Raw genomic sequence first — 18,675 nt, 5'->3', positions numbered from 1 at the left:
CTTTTCGCTAAAGAACAAAAGAAATAAAAATTATTTCTCCCTCGCTGCTGCAAACAAACAAACAAATAAACAATTAATAAGAGTTCTTTCTTCCTTGAGTTATATGAGAAACATGTTTTGGCCTTTCTCTTGCTAGGGAGAAATAAGAGAGCTAGAGAAAACTGAGCTCCTTGCCAGTGAAATGAAAGAGCTTGCAACTTTTCTCAAGGAAATGGGCTGTAACATAATTAAAATATGTGCAATTATGCATAGAAGTCTAAATTTACTTGATGTTAATAATAATATATTGCGGAATATGGCCTAATTTGAAGCCACCATACAGTTCAATACTACAAAAATCTTAGAATATTTACTTAGTAATGAAATCCTGGGATTCCATTTTATGCAAAAATATTAAAATGCTGAATCTATTAACTATAGTAATTCTTACTCATTGTCTTGATTATTGTTAGGTAGCATACTAAATAGAGTTCTGCACTTGGAATTAGGAAAAGTTGAATTAGAACCATGCTTCAGATATGTAGGTATTGATGGATCCACATTCTCTTATTTGGAAATATTCTTTATTTCCAAAATATTCTTTCCAACACAAAAATGCATCAAAATTATCCCTGATACTTCAGCAAAAATAGCAGAAAACCATATACCACCTGATTTCTTGCACAAAATAAAAAATACAGTACATCAATACATCCAGCAACATCCTACTGTGCTGCTTTGATCTTTCATTAGTTACCAAAGAAACTATAGAACATTTTTTTCCATCTCCACATGACATCTGTCAAAAGAAATACTAGCTAGATCTATAAGTGACTAGACATTGAAAATCTTTGTACTTTATTCTATAAATGCAAAATGTACTTAGGTAGGCATCCATCACTTTGGATAATTCTAGGCATTTCTAATATTTCTTAATGTTCCTAGATTTAGAGGATTAACAGATAATATGTGACTAGGCAAAGACATAATTCTATATTTGAATGTGTGTTCTGGAGAATTATCTTTTGGGAAGAATGTGTTCTAATACCACACTATAAGCTTTTCACTTGAACCTGGTCCTTTCAGTAATGTTAAATCTCAGCTAAAGCATATGGATTTCAGCAGGATTTAAAACATTTGACCAGCCAAAGAAAAATGCTAGCTGCCTTATTTCTGATGCCAGCTTCATATAGTCTCCTGAAAAGTCACAATAACAAATTTATAAATAAGAAAAAAATCCTTGTCCAGTCTTCTATATCCTGCTCATTATTTTATAGAATAACTATCTTTCAAATGATGTAAAGTGAAACATTTTTATCAAATTTATCTCAGGATGTTCTAGGTAATATGTGATATTGTCACGTACACAAAAAGAGACTACTATTTTGATAAGGATAGGGATACTGAAGCTGCTTAATCTTAGACTCATATGTTAAACTCTATGACTCTTTAGAGCAATGGAGTAGAAGTATCTATCACATAATCAATTGGTTAACAAGAAGTTAGTAAGTTCTTATGATATGCCAGGAACTGTGCTAGGTGCTAGAGATTCTAAAGAAAGACAAAAAAAAAAAAAAATAGTTCTTATACTCCAGGAGTTAGCATTCCAATAGTGATGATAGCATATAGATAACTGTGTAATATGAAAATAGATAGATAGATGATAGTAGATAGGAAGAAAAAAGAAGAAAGAAACAAAGAGAAGAAAAGGGGGAGGAGATAAAAGAAGGAAGACAAGGAGAAGGAGAAGAGAGAAATCTCAGGAAGAAGAAATTAGGAAGTGATGGCAGGGTCTAAGAATGAAAAACATCCTAAGGGAAAAAAAATCAGTGTGGGAGTCAGGAGAATTAGATTATTAGTCCTTATCCAATGAGCTATCTGCAAGACTTTGGCCAATTATTTGACATCTCTGGATCTCAGGGTCCCTAAAAGAGGGAGTTAGACTAGATGGTCCATTCTAACACTAAAAATCTGTGATTTTGTTCACTATAAAGAACTTGAATTCTGAAAAAAGAAATGAAACTATTAACTGAGAAAATTACATATTATTTATGTTTGTGTGTATAGCAAGCAGAAAAGGAAAATACTTTTTAGTGGATAGAGATGTCCTGGGGAGACTTTATAAAGGGGAGAAAAGGAATACAAACACACACACACACACACACACACACACACACACAAGTCCACATACATTTATGTGTATATATTTGTATCTAGGTATCCATATAATCATAATTATAAATATACAATGCATATAAAGTAATTATATTTGTATATACATGTATACCTACAGTACAATCATTAAATATTCATCTGTGAGCATACATGCATACATATATAGATTCTGTATTTGCATAGTAGTTGTGGGTGTGTCTAGTGAGTTCAACATAGTTGAACATAAGAGTTATTAACACATCCTTTTGCATTCTCTTGCCTGCCCATTATTTCAGAAGTGGTAATGATTTTCATCTTATATAACTTGCATTTGATAATTTGGTCTTTCTCCTTTTCCTCTTCGTCAATACAAACTTGCTCTAAAAATTGTATCATGTTTTATTTTTCTTTCTGAAAGGTTCACAACAGCTATTGCCCAATACCAATAAAATTTTGACCAGGAAAGCTTCTGCCTTGTATAGTTACATTGCACTGAGAAGTTCAGGAAAGAAAGTCTAGAATGGGCACCTCACTTGTTTGACATTTAGGAAGATACAAAGACAAAATGCCTGTGTATGAAAGGTGTAGATTGATAGCTATTTATTTAATAATTTTCATATCTTGAGATGTGAAAAACTCTAGAACAGAATTTCGTATCAAGGGGCCATTATTATAGTGCTAGAAGAGCTTATTTACTGAGTTTACTGACTCTTCAGTTTTACAGGTAATTAAATTGAGATAAGAGGGGTTTAAATGGCTTACTTTAAGTCACATAGATGTTTTTTCTTTCTCTTAACATAATTATTATATTAAAGTATCAAAAGTACATTAAAAAACTGTACTAAACATAAAATCGCTGTGGTATATTCTACTGTTTTATTTGTATAAGAAAAATCACTTGCTAGATTAAAAGGATAGGTTATAAGAAATTATTGTAGCGTATAAGAAATATAATTTTTACTTTTGTGTCTTAGTAATTATGTTGTTAGAGTAAAAAGGAAGATGCTTGAGCAGAAAGCTCAGGGAATCAAAATTGTTTCTCATTTGTTTTTCCCTGATCTAAAGATGGGATAAAAAAAAGAAACCATACTGACAACATATTTAGACATGACTCACCTTGCTGCTGTGCCTCTTTTTGCTCACAGAGGGTGATCCTGGTTGACCAGGACTAGGAACAGCACTAGATGCAGCTGATGTGGGGCCAGAGTGAACATGTGATCCTTTTTCAACAACTGAAGAAAGAACCAATGGTGACTGCTGGAGAGAAACTTTTTGGAGCTCAGCTGCCAGTTGCTTTGGATCTACCCCAGGGGATTTTGCTTTGTCTACTGCAACAAGATAAAAACAGTTTTATGTACTAAATCCACGTTAAAGAAATTTATTTCTATAACATCAGCTACATCAGCACTATTAGAATTCTGGATATCAAAGATAAAATGTCAATCTTCACTTGATTACAAGGAAATTGGTAACATATTATGGATAGTGTAAACTACCTGTGGAGTCAAGAATGCTTTCATTTTTCTCTTTGTATTGAGAGAACTGATTATTATCATTGGCTCTTATATTAAGAGCCAATTATTGAATTGGGCCCCTCAGGTTTTTCCCCTTTTCTACTTCCTCATTCAGAAATAATCCCCAGTGCCTTATTCAGGAAGCCTTTGAAATGTAGGGCTGATAATGAGAGGGGAAAACTCAGATTTGTTCAAATGGTAAAGAAATTTGAGTTTAAGTGAATTGATGGATTCTAGCCTATAGTATTCTACTTAGACTAGACTAGGGAAAGGTGGTTTCTCCAGTGTTTGTCTAGATGAGGTGATATTGGTATAAATAAGATTCTGATCAAGACTGAGTGATCAATTATGTCCCCCATACTCTAATTAGAATAAGCCCTGACCTCTCATAATTTTCATTCTCACATTACTTGTTGCCAATCAGAGTTGACTGCCTTCCTCAGGAATACCCATTCTTCCAAAAGCATATAATCAGTTGGGTTCCATTGGGACTTCTGGGCATTTAAGATTCTCCTTTTATTAATTATTTCTAATATGATGAATAAAATGATCAATTATCCCAGAAATTATTTCTCTTTTTTTATTATAGCTTTTTATTTACAAGATGGGTAATTTTTCAGCATCAACAATTGCAAAACCTTTTATTCCATTTTTTCCACTCCTTCCCCCATCTCCTCCTCCAGATGGCAGGTAGACCAATACATGTTAAATGTATTAAAGTATATGTTAAATACAATATATCCATATAGTTATTTTGTTGCACAAGAAGGATCAAACTTTGAAATAATGTACAATTAACCTGTGAAGGAAATCAAAAATGTAAGCAGACAAAAACAGAGGAATTGGAAATGCTATGTAGTGGTTTTTCTCATTTTCTAGAGTTCTTTCTCTGGGTGTAGCTGATTCTATTCATTATTGAACAAATAGAACTAATTTGGTTCATCTCATTCACCAGAGAGCCATGTTCATCAGAACTGATCATCACATAGCATTGTTGCTGAAGTATATAATAATCTCCTGGTCCTGCTCTTTTCACTCAGCATCAGTTCATATAAGTCTCTCTCCAGGTTTTTCTGAAATCATCCTGCTGGTCATTTCTTGCAGAACAATAATATTACATAATATTCATATACCACAACTTATTCAGCCATTCTCCAATTGATGGGCATCCATTAAGTTTCCAGTTTCTAGCTATTACAAAAATTGCTTCCACAAACATTTTTGCACAAATGGGTCCCTTTCCCTTCTTTAATGTCTCTTTGGGATATAAGCTCAGTACTAACACTGCTGGATCAAATGGTATGCACAGTTTGATAACTTTTTGACCATAGTTCCAAATCGCTCTCCAGAATGGCTGGATGTATTCACAATTCCACCAAACAATGTATCAGTTTCCCAGTTTTCCCACATCCCCTCCAACATTCACCATTATCTTTTCCTGTCATCCTAGCCAATCTGACAGGTGTGTAGTGATATCTCAGAGTTGTCTTAATTTGTATTTCTCTGATTAATAATGATTTGGATCATCTTTTCATATGACTAGAAATAGTTTCAATTTCTTTATCTGAAAATTGTCTATTCATATCCTTTGACCATTTATCAATTGGAGAATGGCTTGGTTTCTTATAAATTAGATCAATTCTCTATATATTTTGGCAATGAGGTCTTTGTCAGAACCTTTGACTTAGAAAAGTTTTCCCAGTTTATTGTTTCCCTTCTAATTTTGCCAGAAATTATTTCTCAAACTTTTTTTGTATATCATGGTATACCTAGTACTAAACAAAATGTCTGGCACATGTTGGCAATCCTTGGTGTGAAGCAGTAAATTACATTTTACATATAATTTACTCTCATTCTCCTTCAAAAGAAGTTTAGTGTACAGATGGGACTAAAAGTCAGAGCTCTTGCCTACCTTATTTACTTACATTTCCAGAATGGACATAAATTGCTTTAATTTGAGAAATAAGCAAAATATACTGTGTGAAATCAATGGATAGTTCATTCTTGCCCCCTGGAAACATGTTTTATGTGATTTGAATTGTTTTTGTTTTTGTCTTTTTTCTTTTATTTAAGCATTCTTTTTAATCTCAGAGCAAACATTAATATAAAGTCTTCATTTATTAAAAGAGAGATTTCTTTGGTATCTAAAAAAAATATCACTTTTACATAAATAGGAAATAGTATTAACTATAACCTAGCAACCAAATAGAATAGAGAAAGTGTCTTACTTAGCATCATGAACACTTGGGCTTGAGCTCTTTCACTTATTAAGTAGGCAAACTTGGACCAATCATGAGTCTCATGAGATCTAAGTTTTTTTATCATTCACTGTATCATTCAATGAGAACTTCTTAAGCATCCACATTGTGCCAGGTACAATGCTAAATGCAAATAAGTCTTTTAGAGTTGTTGATAAGAAAAATGATAAAACTGAGTTGGAAGCACTCTGCTAAGTGTCAAGGAGCTACATGGATATAATTGGTCCTCATAATTTCTTACATTAAGTAAAGATATTGTTTTATTATGAACCTAAAAAGAGGTTGAATGGTACAACAGAGAAAGAAGGCCTTGGAGCTTCAAAAGCAAAGGTTCAAGACTTGCCTCTGACACACTTACAGATTGTGTGACCTCTCAGTTCTGCAGATAACTCCTTAAGATTATAAATTTCTGAAAAAATGCTCACTTGCATTAATAGAGTGAGGGTCCTCATTTAAGAAATGCCTCTATGAAATCAGGTCTGGACTCTAACTCTATGACTAAATCTTTTTAAGGGATTTAATTTCAGGCAGTTGGAAATATATTACTTTCACCTACCAGCCTTTGGTGGTTCATGTAGTTCTAAGTGTTGGGGATTCTCCGAATCTGAGAGCATGTTGATATCCCTAAAGGAAGCAAAAGAAGCCTGAGATAAAAGGTCCTTCTTCCTTCTAAGCACAGTCTTTTAGTTAGTTAGATAAATGAAAAGTGATCAATGATATATAAAGCAATTTCCCAGCATAATCCCCTTCTGTAATTGATACATATTTGCAGTGCTGTTAAAAAAGTCAAGTAGCTGTAAAAATGATTCTTTAAGGTGAAATCTTTGATGGAGCAAATGTAAATTCATATTGAAATGTTACAAATGCTGCTAGGTCAGAATTAGTGTGAATAATGAATCCCCTACAGGGATTGTATATGAAAAATGTGGTCACTTGTATTCTCCCAAATAGAAATGTGCAGTATGAATTTGAATATTTGACAATTAAATAAGATTATATATTTGCACTAATTGGAACCTAGGTGTACATTTCTCATGGATTATAAATAAGTTATAGCCTTCATCTAAATGAAGCATGTTTAATAAAAGACATGTAAGGAAAGAATTATTAACATTTTATTGAAAATGAATTGAATGCATTCTCTCTATGCTAAAGAGCTTTTGTTTTATAACAGACACAAGAAACCACTAAAGTTTTATTTTTTAATTACATTTAAATACAGATAAGTCATACAAACTGGAAAAGGTTCCACCTTAATAACTTTAAAGAAAAATAAGACGTGAAAAGCCAAAAAAATGGAAACAAAAAGATGGGGAAAAACTCACAGTCTTACACATATTTCTGCTTCCCCACTTTGTTGATTAATGATACTCTGGACTTCTTCATAGGTTTTAGAAGTCAGGGGGATTCCATTCCATTCTAAAACTTGCATTCCTAGGAAAACAAGTAAGGGAATAAGTTTAGATAAATTCCATACTTCTAGCATGTTGTATTCCTTAAGGAATATTTTTTTTTCTTAAATGTAAGCAATTCAGCACACACTTCCAGAAAACCTCAACTAAATGGCTTCTGGAATGTTTAACAAAACCATCTCACAGCACGAGAAAACCATTTTATCAGTTCTCATCAACTTACCTGATCACATAAGGATATCTGGCTGGACATACAAACTTTGTCCTTTCTTGTGGAGGCCCAAGTCTGTCAGATAGCAACAAATATGCATTGTATTCAAGCAGATGTGAAGAAAACACTATAGAAATACCTATTAGCATATTTTGTCTCTTCTGGGACAAGAAGGTATAAATATATATGTGTGTGTATGTATGTGTGTGTGTGTGGACACACATACACACACACGCGTGTATATGTGTGTGTATGGTGACTGGAAATCATCTGCAATATAGTTATGCCCACTCATGAATAGATCATTCATGATCTTCTCATGAAAGGATCATAGATATAGTGCTGGAAGGAATGTTGGAAGTCACTAAATCCAACTTTCTCATTTTACAGAAGAAAGAACCTAGTTCTGGAAGTAAATAACTTGCCTAGGATGGCATAGTTGATATGTTTCTGAGGCAGGATTTGAACCCAGGTTTCCCTACATTCAAATCAAGGGCATTAATCAATGTCTCATACTTTGACAAATGATCCTTCAAAGGATGTGGTAACAGCAGCTCCCTTTCTATATAAGAATTCACTATTTCCTGAACATATCCCTCCTGAATTCTCTCCCTTTGGTATATTCTTAAAATGAAATTTCCTAGGAATGGTAAAAAGGTATTCTTTTTCTTCTCCCTCCACAAGGCCTTTGCCTTAAACAAAAAGTGAAATAAAACTCAATAATGTTTTATATCTAAAATACACAAAAGATTTGATGGGCCATAAAATTTTTTCAGTCATTTTTCCCAGTTATATTTGACTCATGACCCCATTAGGGGGTTTTCTTGACAGATTAAGATTTATACATTAAGCCATCTCTCTCTCTCTCTCTCTTTATATATATATATATATATGTATATATATATATATATATACATATATATATATAAATATAATTATAATAGCTAGCATTTAAGTATCTCAAAGTTTGCAAAATGGTTTATAAATGTTATTTAATTTGACTGTAAAAACAACCCTGTGAGATAGGTAGTATTATTATTATACTTACTTTACAGATAAAGAAACTGAGACACAGATTGGTTATGTAATTTGCCCAGGACTATATAGTTAGTAAGAGTATGAGCAAGGATTTGAACTTTGGTCTTCCTGACTTCAGGTCCAATGCTCTACCTACTGAATTATTTGTGTTGAAACCAAGTGTCACTGCTAATAATTCCATACTGTCTGCTTTAGAGACACTCATATATGCTTATTCATAATCCCAGATTATAGTGTTAACAAAGTCAATATGTTTTAGAATTGTCATAATTCTTTCCAAGGAATTCTAAAGGATGAAAATGTGCTGTTGTATTATCTGATTTGACTAAACTGCAGAAAATCACATGTGAAATCCCCTATTATCTCTTCTACTCATTCAGTCCTCCCATTGACTAAGAAATCAGATTCTTAAACATTAGGGTTTAATCAACTAGTCAACAAATACTGATTAAGTGACTATTATGTGGCAACACTTGGCTGAGTCCTGAAACAAGAAAGGGAAAAGCAGTCTTTGACATCAAAAAACTTAAAATCTTATGGAGAAAGATAACACACAGTTATGTTCTTCTATCTATCTCTCTATTTTATAAATTGTCAATCTCAGAGGAACAGTATTAACTTTCAGGAAGACTAAGAATGGATTCTTGCAGAAGATGAAATATTAGCTACAACTTAAAATAAGCCAGTAAAGTCATCAGGAAGAGATAAGAAGAGAGAATTCTGGTATGGGTAACAGCCAGCTATGTGTTGGAAAGCATATTATTCATTGCAAATTACTATTATTTTCTCACAAAAATAAATTGGAGAGAAAAGCTCACACAATCACCACCATCAAAACAAACTGTTCATAGTAAAAACTTATTATTTTACTAAACTTACACCAAGGAAATTTTATCCTCAAATAGTTTTATATTTGTTTCAGTAGTCCCAAGCTGTTGTACATATAAAATGAAAAAAAGAAACCCAGTGACAATTTCAATACATGTTTTTGATCAACAAAAGAAAGTATAATTCATGAATGTATGCTTTTGACTATATCATATTTATGATTTATACCATTATAATCTGGAAACAGTATTATCACATTTATCTAGGAACACATTGATCTTCATAGAGATTTGATTCAAAACAAATTTCTCTTTATTTTTTCTTAGCAAAAATTTCTTCCCAAATATGAAAGCGACTAATTTTCTAAAACCTCTTATGTAACATACTGCAAAATACACAATCATCTTTTGGTCAAAATGAAAGAATATTATTCAATATTATTAGTAAAATCATAAGAGGAATGATAAGGAAAATTTGGATACTAATTCAATATTGTCCCAACTATTTGAAAAGGCTACTTTTTTAATGTTACTTATGTGACACCTCCCAAACTCCTATCTCTCTCTCCTCATGTAATCCTATACATTTTATGTTATACATTTAAAAACATTCAGATATGTCAACAGATTTCACCAAATTGTTAGTTCTACTGCTTTAAGCATCCTATAGAATAACAAAACCAACAAAAACCTTGGCAGCCCTTTTATTTTTCAAGTTATACCTTATCACATTTAATCAATGGAAATTACATTAGTCAGTCTGTCATTTAACAAATATTATTAAATACTATGTGCTAGGGACTACAATAAGAGTAGGAATATTTTTTTAAAAGCCAAAAACATCATCTGTTAAGTTCAAGAAGGGCAGCTAGATGTCACCATAGTGCACAGAATAAGGGCTTGGAATCAGAAACTTTTTGAGTTCAAATTTGGCCTCAGATACTAAATGTGTGATAGTCATCACCCTCTTTACCTCAGTTAATTCATCTATAAGACAAGGCAGAGAAGGAAATGATAAACACTTCAATATCTTTGCCAAGAAAACCCCAAATGGGTTAACAAAGAATCATATGTGACTGAAAAACAACTGAACAACAAAAACCCTCAATAAGCTTTCATTCTAATGAAGGATAGGATATATAACTATGTGTCATACTTTGTAAAATTCTACTAGTAGTGGAATTATCATCAGTTTGGGGAGAAAATTAGCAAGAAGTCAGTTAAGGCCTTGTCACTAATTAGCTACCTGATTTTGATTTTTCTCATTTATAAAATGGCCATTATGCCTAACTAAGCTCTTCTACTATTGTAATAATTAAATAACATTTTATATAAATGAATTCCCAACTGATAGCTTCATTTTCTTAATAATTTGGAAGACAAAATTCTTTGCTGAAGGAAAAAGGAGTGGCAAATGCTTTTGTCTTGAGTCATCTAATGTTACACAAACTCCTCTATAGAGGAGTTGAAAAAAATCACCTAGGGACACTTGGTATGTTTTATTCATGTAACCATATATCCTTAAAAGAAATATACTGAGCAGAAAAGCTATATAAACTAAATGTGTGTGATTCATCATCAGTCATATGCTGTAGATCATTGGTACCCTTAGTTTAATATGTTAAAAATGAACCTGAACAGAATGGCTAACTAGATCTTAGAAGTAGCATTTGATAATAAACATAAATTTTACAAATCTACAGGGACTATATATTCCACCAACTGTTCTAATTTAATTGAAATTTTGAACATCATAGGATTAAGATATATTCATTGAAAAATCTTCACTGGAAATCAGTACAAAGGATGCTTCATGATCATAAACAAAACAAAACAAAACTTCATACCTTGATATAACATATAAATATTATCTCTGTAGAATAAGGAGGCTCTAATGATACAATGACACAAAAGGAGTATAAATAAGCTTTCCTATTACAGAATACTGAATCTAAAATAAAAAAAGACAAAATAAAACAGTAAAATGTCTTTTAAAAGGATTTATATCAATGTTTTCCTATTAAATACATATTAAAATTAAATTATATTATCTAAAATATCTTTTTAAACCTACAAAAGAAATGAATATGAGAATCAAGCATATTTGTATATTTTATGCCCATGATAATTAATAAAAAGACATAAAATGATCACATGAAACAATTTTAATAAATGAATACATAGACACTTAATAAATTATTGCTAATTTGGATGGAATGTAAGAATAAATAATTTTAATAAATGAATAAATAAATGATTTATGAATAAACTATTACAAACTTGAATGAACATAAGATCATCTCTACTAACATCAGAATGAATTAGAATCTTCACTAAGATTACTTAAAATAATGAGCAGAAGACAGTTTCTTCAGTTAGAATGTTAACTCATAATGTTCGTCACATATGTTCCATTGTTTTTCTAGTCATTTCATATATGTATATATATATTTTAATTCTAAAGGATTATATTATAACTTTGTCAAAAGCAGAAGCTTGTATCTTCTCAATTTCCACATATCTTAGAAGAGTATTAGATATGGAACAGACTTCATAAAATTTTTGTGATATCTAAGATATTTAGGAATTGATATGACAGTTATTCATTCTTTAGTAGACAGTCAAGTTATATAAAAGATCTTCAGAAGAAAACTCAGAATGTCACTGATCATATAAATGTTTCTTCACTAAGAATAAGAAAAATGAAAATTAAAACAAGTGCAAGGTTTTAACTCATATCTATCAAATTGAGCAAAGATATCAATGGGAAGAAATTATCAGTGGTAGAAAGCATCATGATTAATTAACCTTAATACATTATTGGTAGAAATGTGAACTAGTCCAATCACTCTGGAAAATAAGTTGGAATCATACAAGGAAAGTCAATATACTTTATACTTTTTTTACTCAGCAACACATTACTGCAAATATATTCCAGATAAACCACAGATATAAAAAAATAACTAAAATATTTATTGTAGCATTTTTTGTCATAGGAAAAAACAACAAGAAAACAAGCAAATACTCTAGTACTACTATCTGAACAAATTTTGCTGTATCAATTTAATGGATCATTGTTGCCCTATAGAAAATGGCAAGTATGAGTAGTAACTCACATAGATTTGAGAAGAAAAACTTGCAAAGACTGATACAGACTGAAGCCAGGAACACAATGACAATGTTTAAGGACTTCTAAATGCGATGATAACTAATTTTCAAGAGATACATAATCAAACACAATTCTGTATATTTTGGTTAAATAGGTGGACAATTAGGGGTGCAGAATATCAAAAATACTGTTAGATATAGCTACTACATTGGTGGGCTGTCATTTTTTTTTCTGTGATATGAAATCATTTGAAAGTTACTTTGGTTATATTTTGTTTATTTTTCTTAAAACACCAATAAAACTTTTTTTCAGAACATGAAAAATTAGCAACAATTACATCAACACAGCTGTAGTTGAATGAGATTGAATTTACATTGTTGATTTACCATCTATCCTGAATTTCCTAGAAAGCCCATGATTTGCTGGCAAAGAACAAGATGTCTCCTACAAGTGATAGAAAAAAAAATGAATCGGCTAAAATTAGTCACCCAAGCTACTCCAATATTACTTTTTACATGATTTCTTCTTCTCTTAGTTAGTGTTTTGTCTTTTTATTACTAAGTATCTATAGTACATATTCTGATTTCCAGATATCATCCTCTGAGGGATAGCATTAAATGAATCCTGAATTCTCACTTAAAACTTAAGATTAATAAAATAATTTACCAAAATTACATTCTCAGTATATTATGGTTCTGCCTATTCCCATCAAAATAAATTTACCCTATGTCCTATTCCCAAAACCTGTCATGCTAAAAAAAAATAATAATAGCAATATATAATACTTTAATTGGCTAAAATATCTGAGTGGGAATCTTCAGTGCTGAAAGGGCTTGTCACTTAATTTCATCAGCTCAGCCTAGCATCTACCAAGATCTAATTCCATATATGTCTGTGGTTTTGAACTATGTATATCTCAACATCTTTTTTTCATACCTTACATAGTCATACTACAAAATAGGAATGGTTTAAAAGGATTTAACAACAATATTTTAAAAGGTCGATGTACAAGAATTAATTTAAATGGCCTCTGAGAGTGCTTTTAACAGTAATTCTGTGACTTGATGATATTAAGTAATTGTGATTGTGATTATCAATTTATGTATGAGTCTGTATATCTTTATAACAAATTGTGACATTTCTCATCATAAAAATTCTGAATTGTATGATTTTTTAAAATGTGGAAATGACAAATGAGTTACATATGTAAATATGTCTCTTTTTATCTTTTATTCCTTTTGAAAAGAAGGAGAGAGGGAGGAGAAAGGAATGGAAGGGGGAACTAGAAAAAATAGAGGAAACATGGGGTGGGGGAGGGAGAGAGACTGCTAGAGACTAAGAGGAAGCGATATTGTCTTATAAATGATTTCATTTTGAAAGAACTACAAATCACTTTTAGTTACATTTTTTCTCTAAAATATCTTTAAGATCCTGGCATTTTTAGTTTCTTTTTAAAAGGGTAAAAACCAATAAATCACTTTCAGAAAAAGATTGCAAAAGAATCAGTCATTCAACTATATATGAATAATGATATATAATCAAGCTGATTACCCCACACTTTATATTAATGACATCTCCAAATTCTGTCTTTTTTGTACCAAAAACAATTTATAAAAGAATATTTTAGATATGTATATGAAAAAAATTACACAAGACTCAAGTCAAGTAAGCTGTAGTACTCAATTATACTTTTAATACTTTCATGTAGCTTTTTTAAAATAAGAAAAAAACTACTTTAGCGAAATGGGAAAAGCAGTATCATTCTAAAAATATGAAACAATTATATCAAGGCCTTTCTATATTATATAGAGTTTAGAATATTTTAGAATATCCCATTTTACAGCAAAATCAAGGCACCTCTATCCAAAGCATTCAACAAAAATATAAAGTTGTCTGAGATCACTGAAGAGCCCAAAAAGGATTTTGAAAATCAAGTAAGAAAGGTAGGGAAAAAAACTGGGAAGAGAAATGAGAGTGATGCAAGAAAATTATGAAAAGCAAAACAATAGTTTGGCATATATAAAATATACAAAACTAATACTGAGGAAAATAACACCTTAAAAACCAGACTAGGCCAAAAGGTAAAAGAAGTACAAAAAAGTCATTGAGAAGATTAATGTCTTAAAAGGCAGAATTACCCAAATTGGAGGGGGGAGGGGTGAAATTCATTGAAGGAAACAACTCCTTTAAAAATAGAATTGACCAAATGGAAAAGAAAGTACAAAATTTCACTGAAGAAAATAATTCCTTAAAAATTGGGATTGAGCAAATGATAACTTGTAGTGAGCTTTCTAGATGCCCCAAGTTGAGGTGCCAAAATGTACTGTGCTTTCTCGAGTGCCCATGCTGGGATGCCAAAATATACCTTCTGGACTAGGCTCTCTGAAGGATCTTGAGACCAGCTCCTTTATTTCAAGTTCTCTCAGTCCTACATACTTTAGTAAAATTATATCACCACAGCACATTGGACATGTGCTATCTATAAGCACCTTGCTATTATTATGTAAATGCATTTTTTACTACAAATATCTCTACTTCAAGTAGAACACAGGTTGTCATACTCTCCTCCGACTTCTCAGTGCATCTTGAGATGCACTAAAGGGAGATGAGACCCGAACCAGATGTTGTCAGCAAGTTCCCTCTGGGCTGAAGGGTCTTATACTGAGAGTTCCCCCATTGTCTATGGCTCTCTACAATAACTAATGACTTTATGAGAAATTAAGAAATAATAAAATGAAAGCAAAAAAAAAAAAACGAAGAAAAAGAGAAGACAATGTGAAATATCTCATTGGAAAAATAACTGACCTGGAAAATAGATCCAGGAGAGAGAATTGAAATTTGAAACTTATTGGCTTACCTGAAAGCCATGAGCAATTCAAGAAATTGTCAAGGAAAATTGCCCTGATATTCTAGGACCAGAAAGTAAAATAAAAACTAGAAGAATGCAGCAATCACTTCCTGAAAGAGATCCCAAAACTCCCAGGAATAGTATAATCAAATTCCAGAGCTCCCAGATCAAGGAGAAAATACTGCAGCAATCAGAAAAAAAAAAAAGAAAAAAAAACAAAAACAATTCAAGTACCTTGGAGCCAGTCAAGATAATACAAGATTTAGCAGCTTCTATGTTAAAGGATTGGGAGAGCTTGGAATAGAAAATTTCAGAGGGCAAAGGGGCTAGGGTTACAACCAAGAATCATCTACCCAGAAAAATCTAACTATAATTCTTCAAGGGGAAAATAGATCTTGAATGAAATAAAGTATTTTAAAATATTCTTGAAAAGACCAGAGTTGAATAGAAAATTTGACTTTCAAATATAAGACTCTAGAAAAGCACGAAAAAGTAAATATGAAAGGGAAATTATTATTAACTTAGTAAGTTTAAACTGTGTAACATTCCTACATGGGAAGATAATACCATCCATCCATCAAAACTTTTTCATTAGTTTAGTTAGAAGTATGTATAGACAGAGGGCATGTGTTAGTTGAATGTGAAGGGATTATATCTAATAAATAAAATTAAGGGGTAAGAGTGGAATGTAACAGAAGAAAGGGAAAGAGAGAGGTATAATGGGGTAAATTATCACATATAAAAGAGCAAGAAAATCTTTTATAGTAGAGGGAAAGAGAAAGGAAGTAAGTGGGAATGAATGAATCTTATTCTCATCAGATTTGGCTCAAAGATGGAATAACACTCAATTAGAAATAGAAATCTATCTTACAATACGGAAAGTAGGAGAGGAAGGGGATAAGAGGATGGGGTAGGAGTGGCAGAAGGTAGGGAAGATTGGCAGAGGGGACAGTAAGAAGCAAAACACTTTTGTAGAGGGACAGGATGAAAGGGAAAAGAATAGAATAAATGGGAGGAATACAATTAGCAAAAGTAAATGTGGAGAAAATTAAAACAAGTCTCTCTGATAAAGGCTGTATTTCTTAAACATATAGAGAACTCAGTCAAATTTATAAAATTAAGAACCAATCTACAGTTGATAAATGATCAAAAGATAAAAACAGTTTTCACATGAAGTAATTGTAGCTATCTATAGCCATATAAAAATGCTTGCACTATTGACTGGAGAAATGTAAACTAAAACAATTCTGAAGTACTAACACATACCTATTAGATTAGCTAATGAGACAGAAAAAGTAAATGACAAATGTTGGAGGAGATGTGGGAAAAAAAAGGAACTTTAATACACTATTGATGGAATTGTAAACTAATTCAACCCTTTTGTAGAGCAATGTGGAACTATTGCAAAAGAGCTATTGAACCATTAAACCTTTTAACGCACAATACCAATATTAGGTCTGTATACCAAAAGACATTAAAACAAGGGAAAAGGAGCCATATGTAAAAAATATTTACAATTGCTCTTTTCTGGGGACAAAGAATTGGAAGTTGGTGGAATGTCTATCAATTGAGATATGACTAAATAAATTACATTATTTAATTTTGATGTAAATACTATGTGCTGTAAAAAATTATGAGCAAGATGCTTTCCACACAACCATTAGCTGATACAAAGAGAAATGTGATATGTACAAAGTTATAGCAATATAAGATGATCAACTGTGAATGATATGACTGTTCTCATCAACACAATGATCCAAGACTATTCTGAAGGGCTTGTGATAAAAAATGATATCCATATCCATAGAAGGAATTAATGGTGTCTAAATGTAGGTTAAAGCATACTTTTTTTACTTTATTCTTCTTGAGGATTTTTAATTTATATTTTCTTGTACAACATGATGATTAAGGAAATTTTTTCATGATTACACATGTATAAGCTATATTGGATTGCTTGCTTTGTCAATGGGAGCTGGGGTGGGGAGGGAGAAAGGGAAAGAATCTGGAACTTAAATCTTTTTAAGAGGTTTGGTGGAGAGAATGGTGGAAAAATGGAGTTCATTTATTTCAAGGACTTTCCCCTTTATATAATGTATCAAAAACAACACTGCACACATGGGACCACATGAACAACTTGCTGTTGTATGTAGTTTGCCACCTGGTATCACTCTTCCATCTGCTATCACTCTGTTTCAATCTCAACACAGGTTGTCACCACCCCCTGACTTCTCAGGAAGGCTGAGAGTCCTTAGGGGAGATGGGAATCTGAACCAGATATTGTCAGCAGGTTCGTTCTGGGCTGAAGGGTCTTATACCTCACCTAGAGTTTCTCTGTTGACTGTGACCCTCTACTTTTATGGAAGTGACTTTAGGTATAAACTATTCCCTCTAAAAATTTAGCAATGAAGGATAGGAGAAAAAGAAATTTTAGAAAGTGAAAGGTTAATGTGGTAGGGAAACATTAAAATACTAAATAGAATTTTGCATTTGGAAAGAAATTTAGAAAAAAAAAGAATTTTCACCCAATAGAGGAGACTTCTGAATATCTGACTATATCATCAAAAAATCTCTGTTCAGTTATGCCTTTATCTCCAATTTGAAATCTTTTCTTCCTTTCTAATTCATTAGTACATCAGTCAGTCACTAATATGTGCCAGCAAGAGACAGAGGAAAAAAATTAAAGCATATTTCTTGCTCTCATGATAAATTCTAATAGTGAGATGACATGCCAATAATTGTGTGCTTATCAAATATATACAGTGTAAATAAAGGTAATCTCAGGGAAGGCAGTAATTGGGAAAGTCTCATACAAAAGATAGGATTGGGGTTTAATCTTGAAGGCACACAAAGAAGACAAGGTAAAAGTGAGGATGGAGAGAATTTTAGGCACAAAGGATAGAAAGTCAGGGACAAAGGATGGAGTGTTATGTGCAAAAAGGTAGTAAAGATCATAGAGTGCATTGAAGGGAATGAAGCAGAAATAATGGACAAGTAGGAAGGGGCCATACTGTGAAGGGCTTTAAATGTCAAACAAAGGATTTTATATTTGATACTAGTATTAGAAAGCTATATAGAGTAGGAACATGGTACAATTTCTATGTTTCAGGAAAATCATTTAGGGATAAGAATGAAGGATGGGTTGGAGATGGTAGGGTTTTGAGGAAGAGAAATCAATCTAAGAGCTATCACAGTTGTCCAAGTGTTAGGTCCTGAAGATTTATAGAATGGTAAGAGAAAAAACACAGAGATTATTGTCATGAAAAAATAAGAAGAGAATACTATCCAGGAAGTATTATCAAAACCTGAAGTGAAGAAAGATATAGAA

The 18,675-nt window shown here is 31.9% G+C and overlaps 1 protein-coding gene across 6 annotated transcripts in view; it reads right to left on the bottom strand.

The window, feature by feature from the left end:
* PCLO (piccolo presynaptic cytomatrix protein) overlaps positions 1-18,675 on the bottom strand; it is a 513,527-nt gene that overhangs the window by 131,372 nt on the left and 363,480 nt on the right. For 5 of the 6 annotated variants that reach the window (XM_031938652.1, XM_031938653.1, XM_031938655.1 and 2 more), the window contains exons 11-13: positions 7,231-7,339; positions 6,462-6,529; positions 3,250-3,461 (exon numbers count right to left, since the gene is read on the bottom strand). In XM_031938652.1, the coding sequence (XP_031794512.1) occupies positions 3,250-3,461; positions 6,462-6,529; positions 7,231-7,339 (389 nt within the window). The remainder of the gene's footprint in view (positions 1-3,249; positions 3,462-6,461; positions 6,530-7,230; positions 7,340-18,675) is intronic. The other variant, XM_031938654.1, reaches the window with a different exon arrangement.

The sequence above is a fragment of the Sarcophilus harrisii genome, chromosome 5 (genome assembly GCF_902635505.1).
Source record: "Sarcophilus harrisii chromosome 5, mSarHar1.11, whole genome shotgun sequence".
NCBI classification, from domain to species: Eukaryota; Metazoa; Chordata; class Mammalia; order Dasyuromorphia; family Dasyuridae; genus Sarcophilus; species Sarcophilus harrisii.
This window is presented reverse-complemented; position numbering and strand designations above follow the sequence as displayed.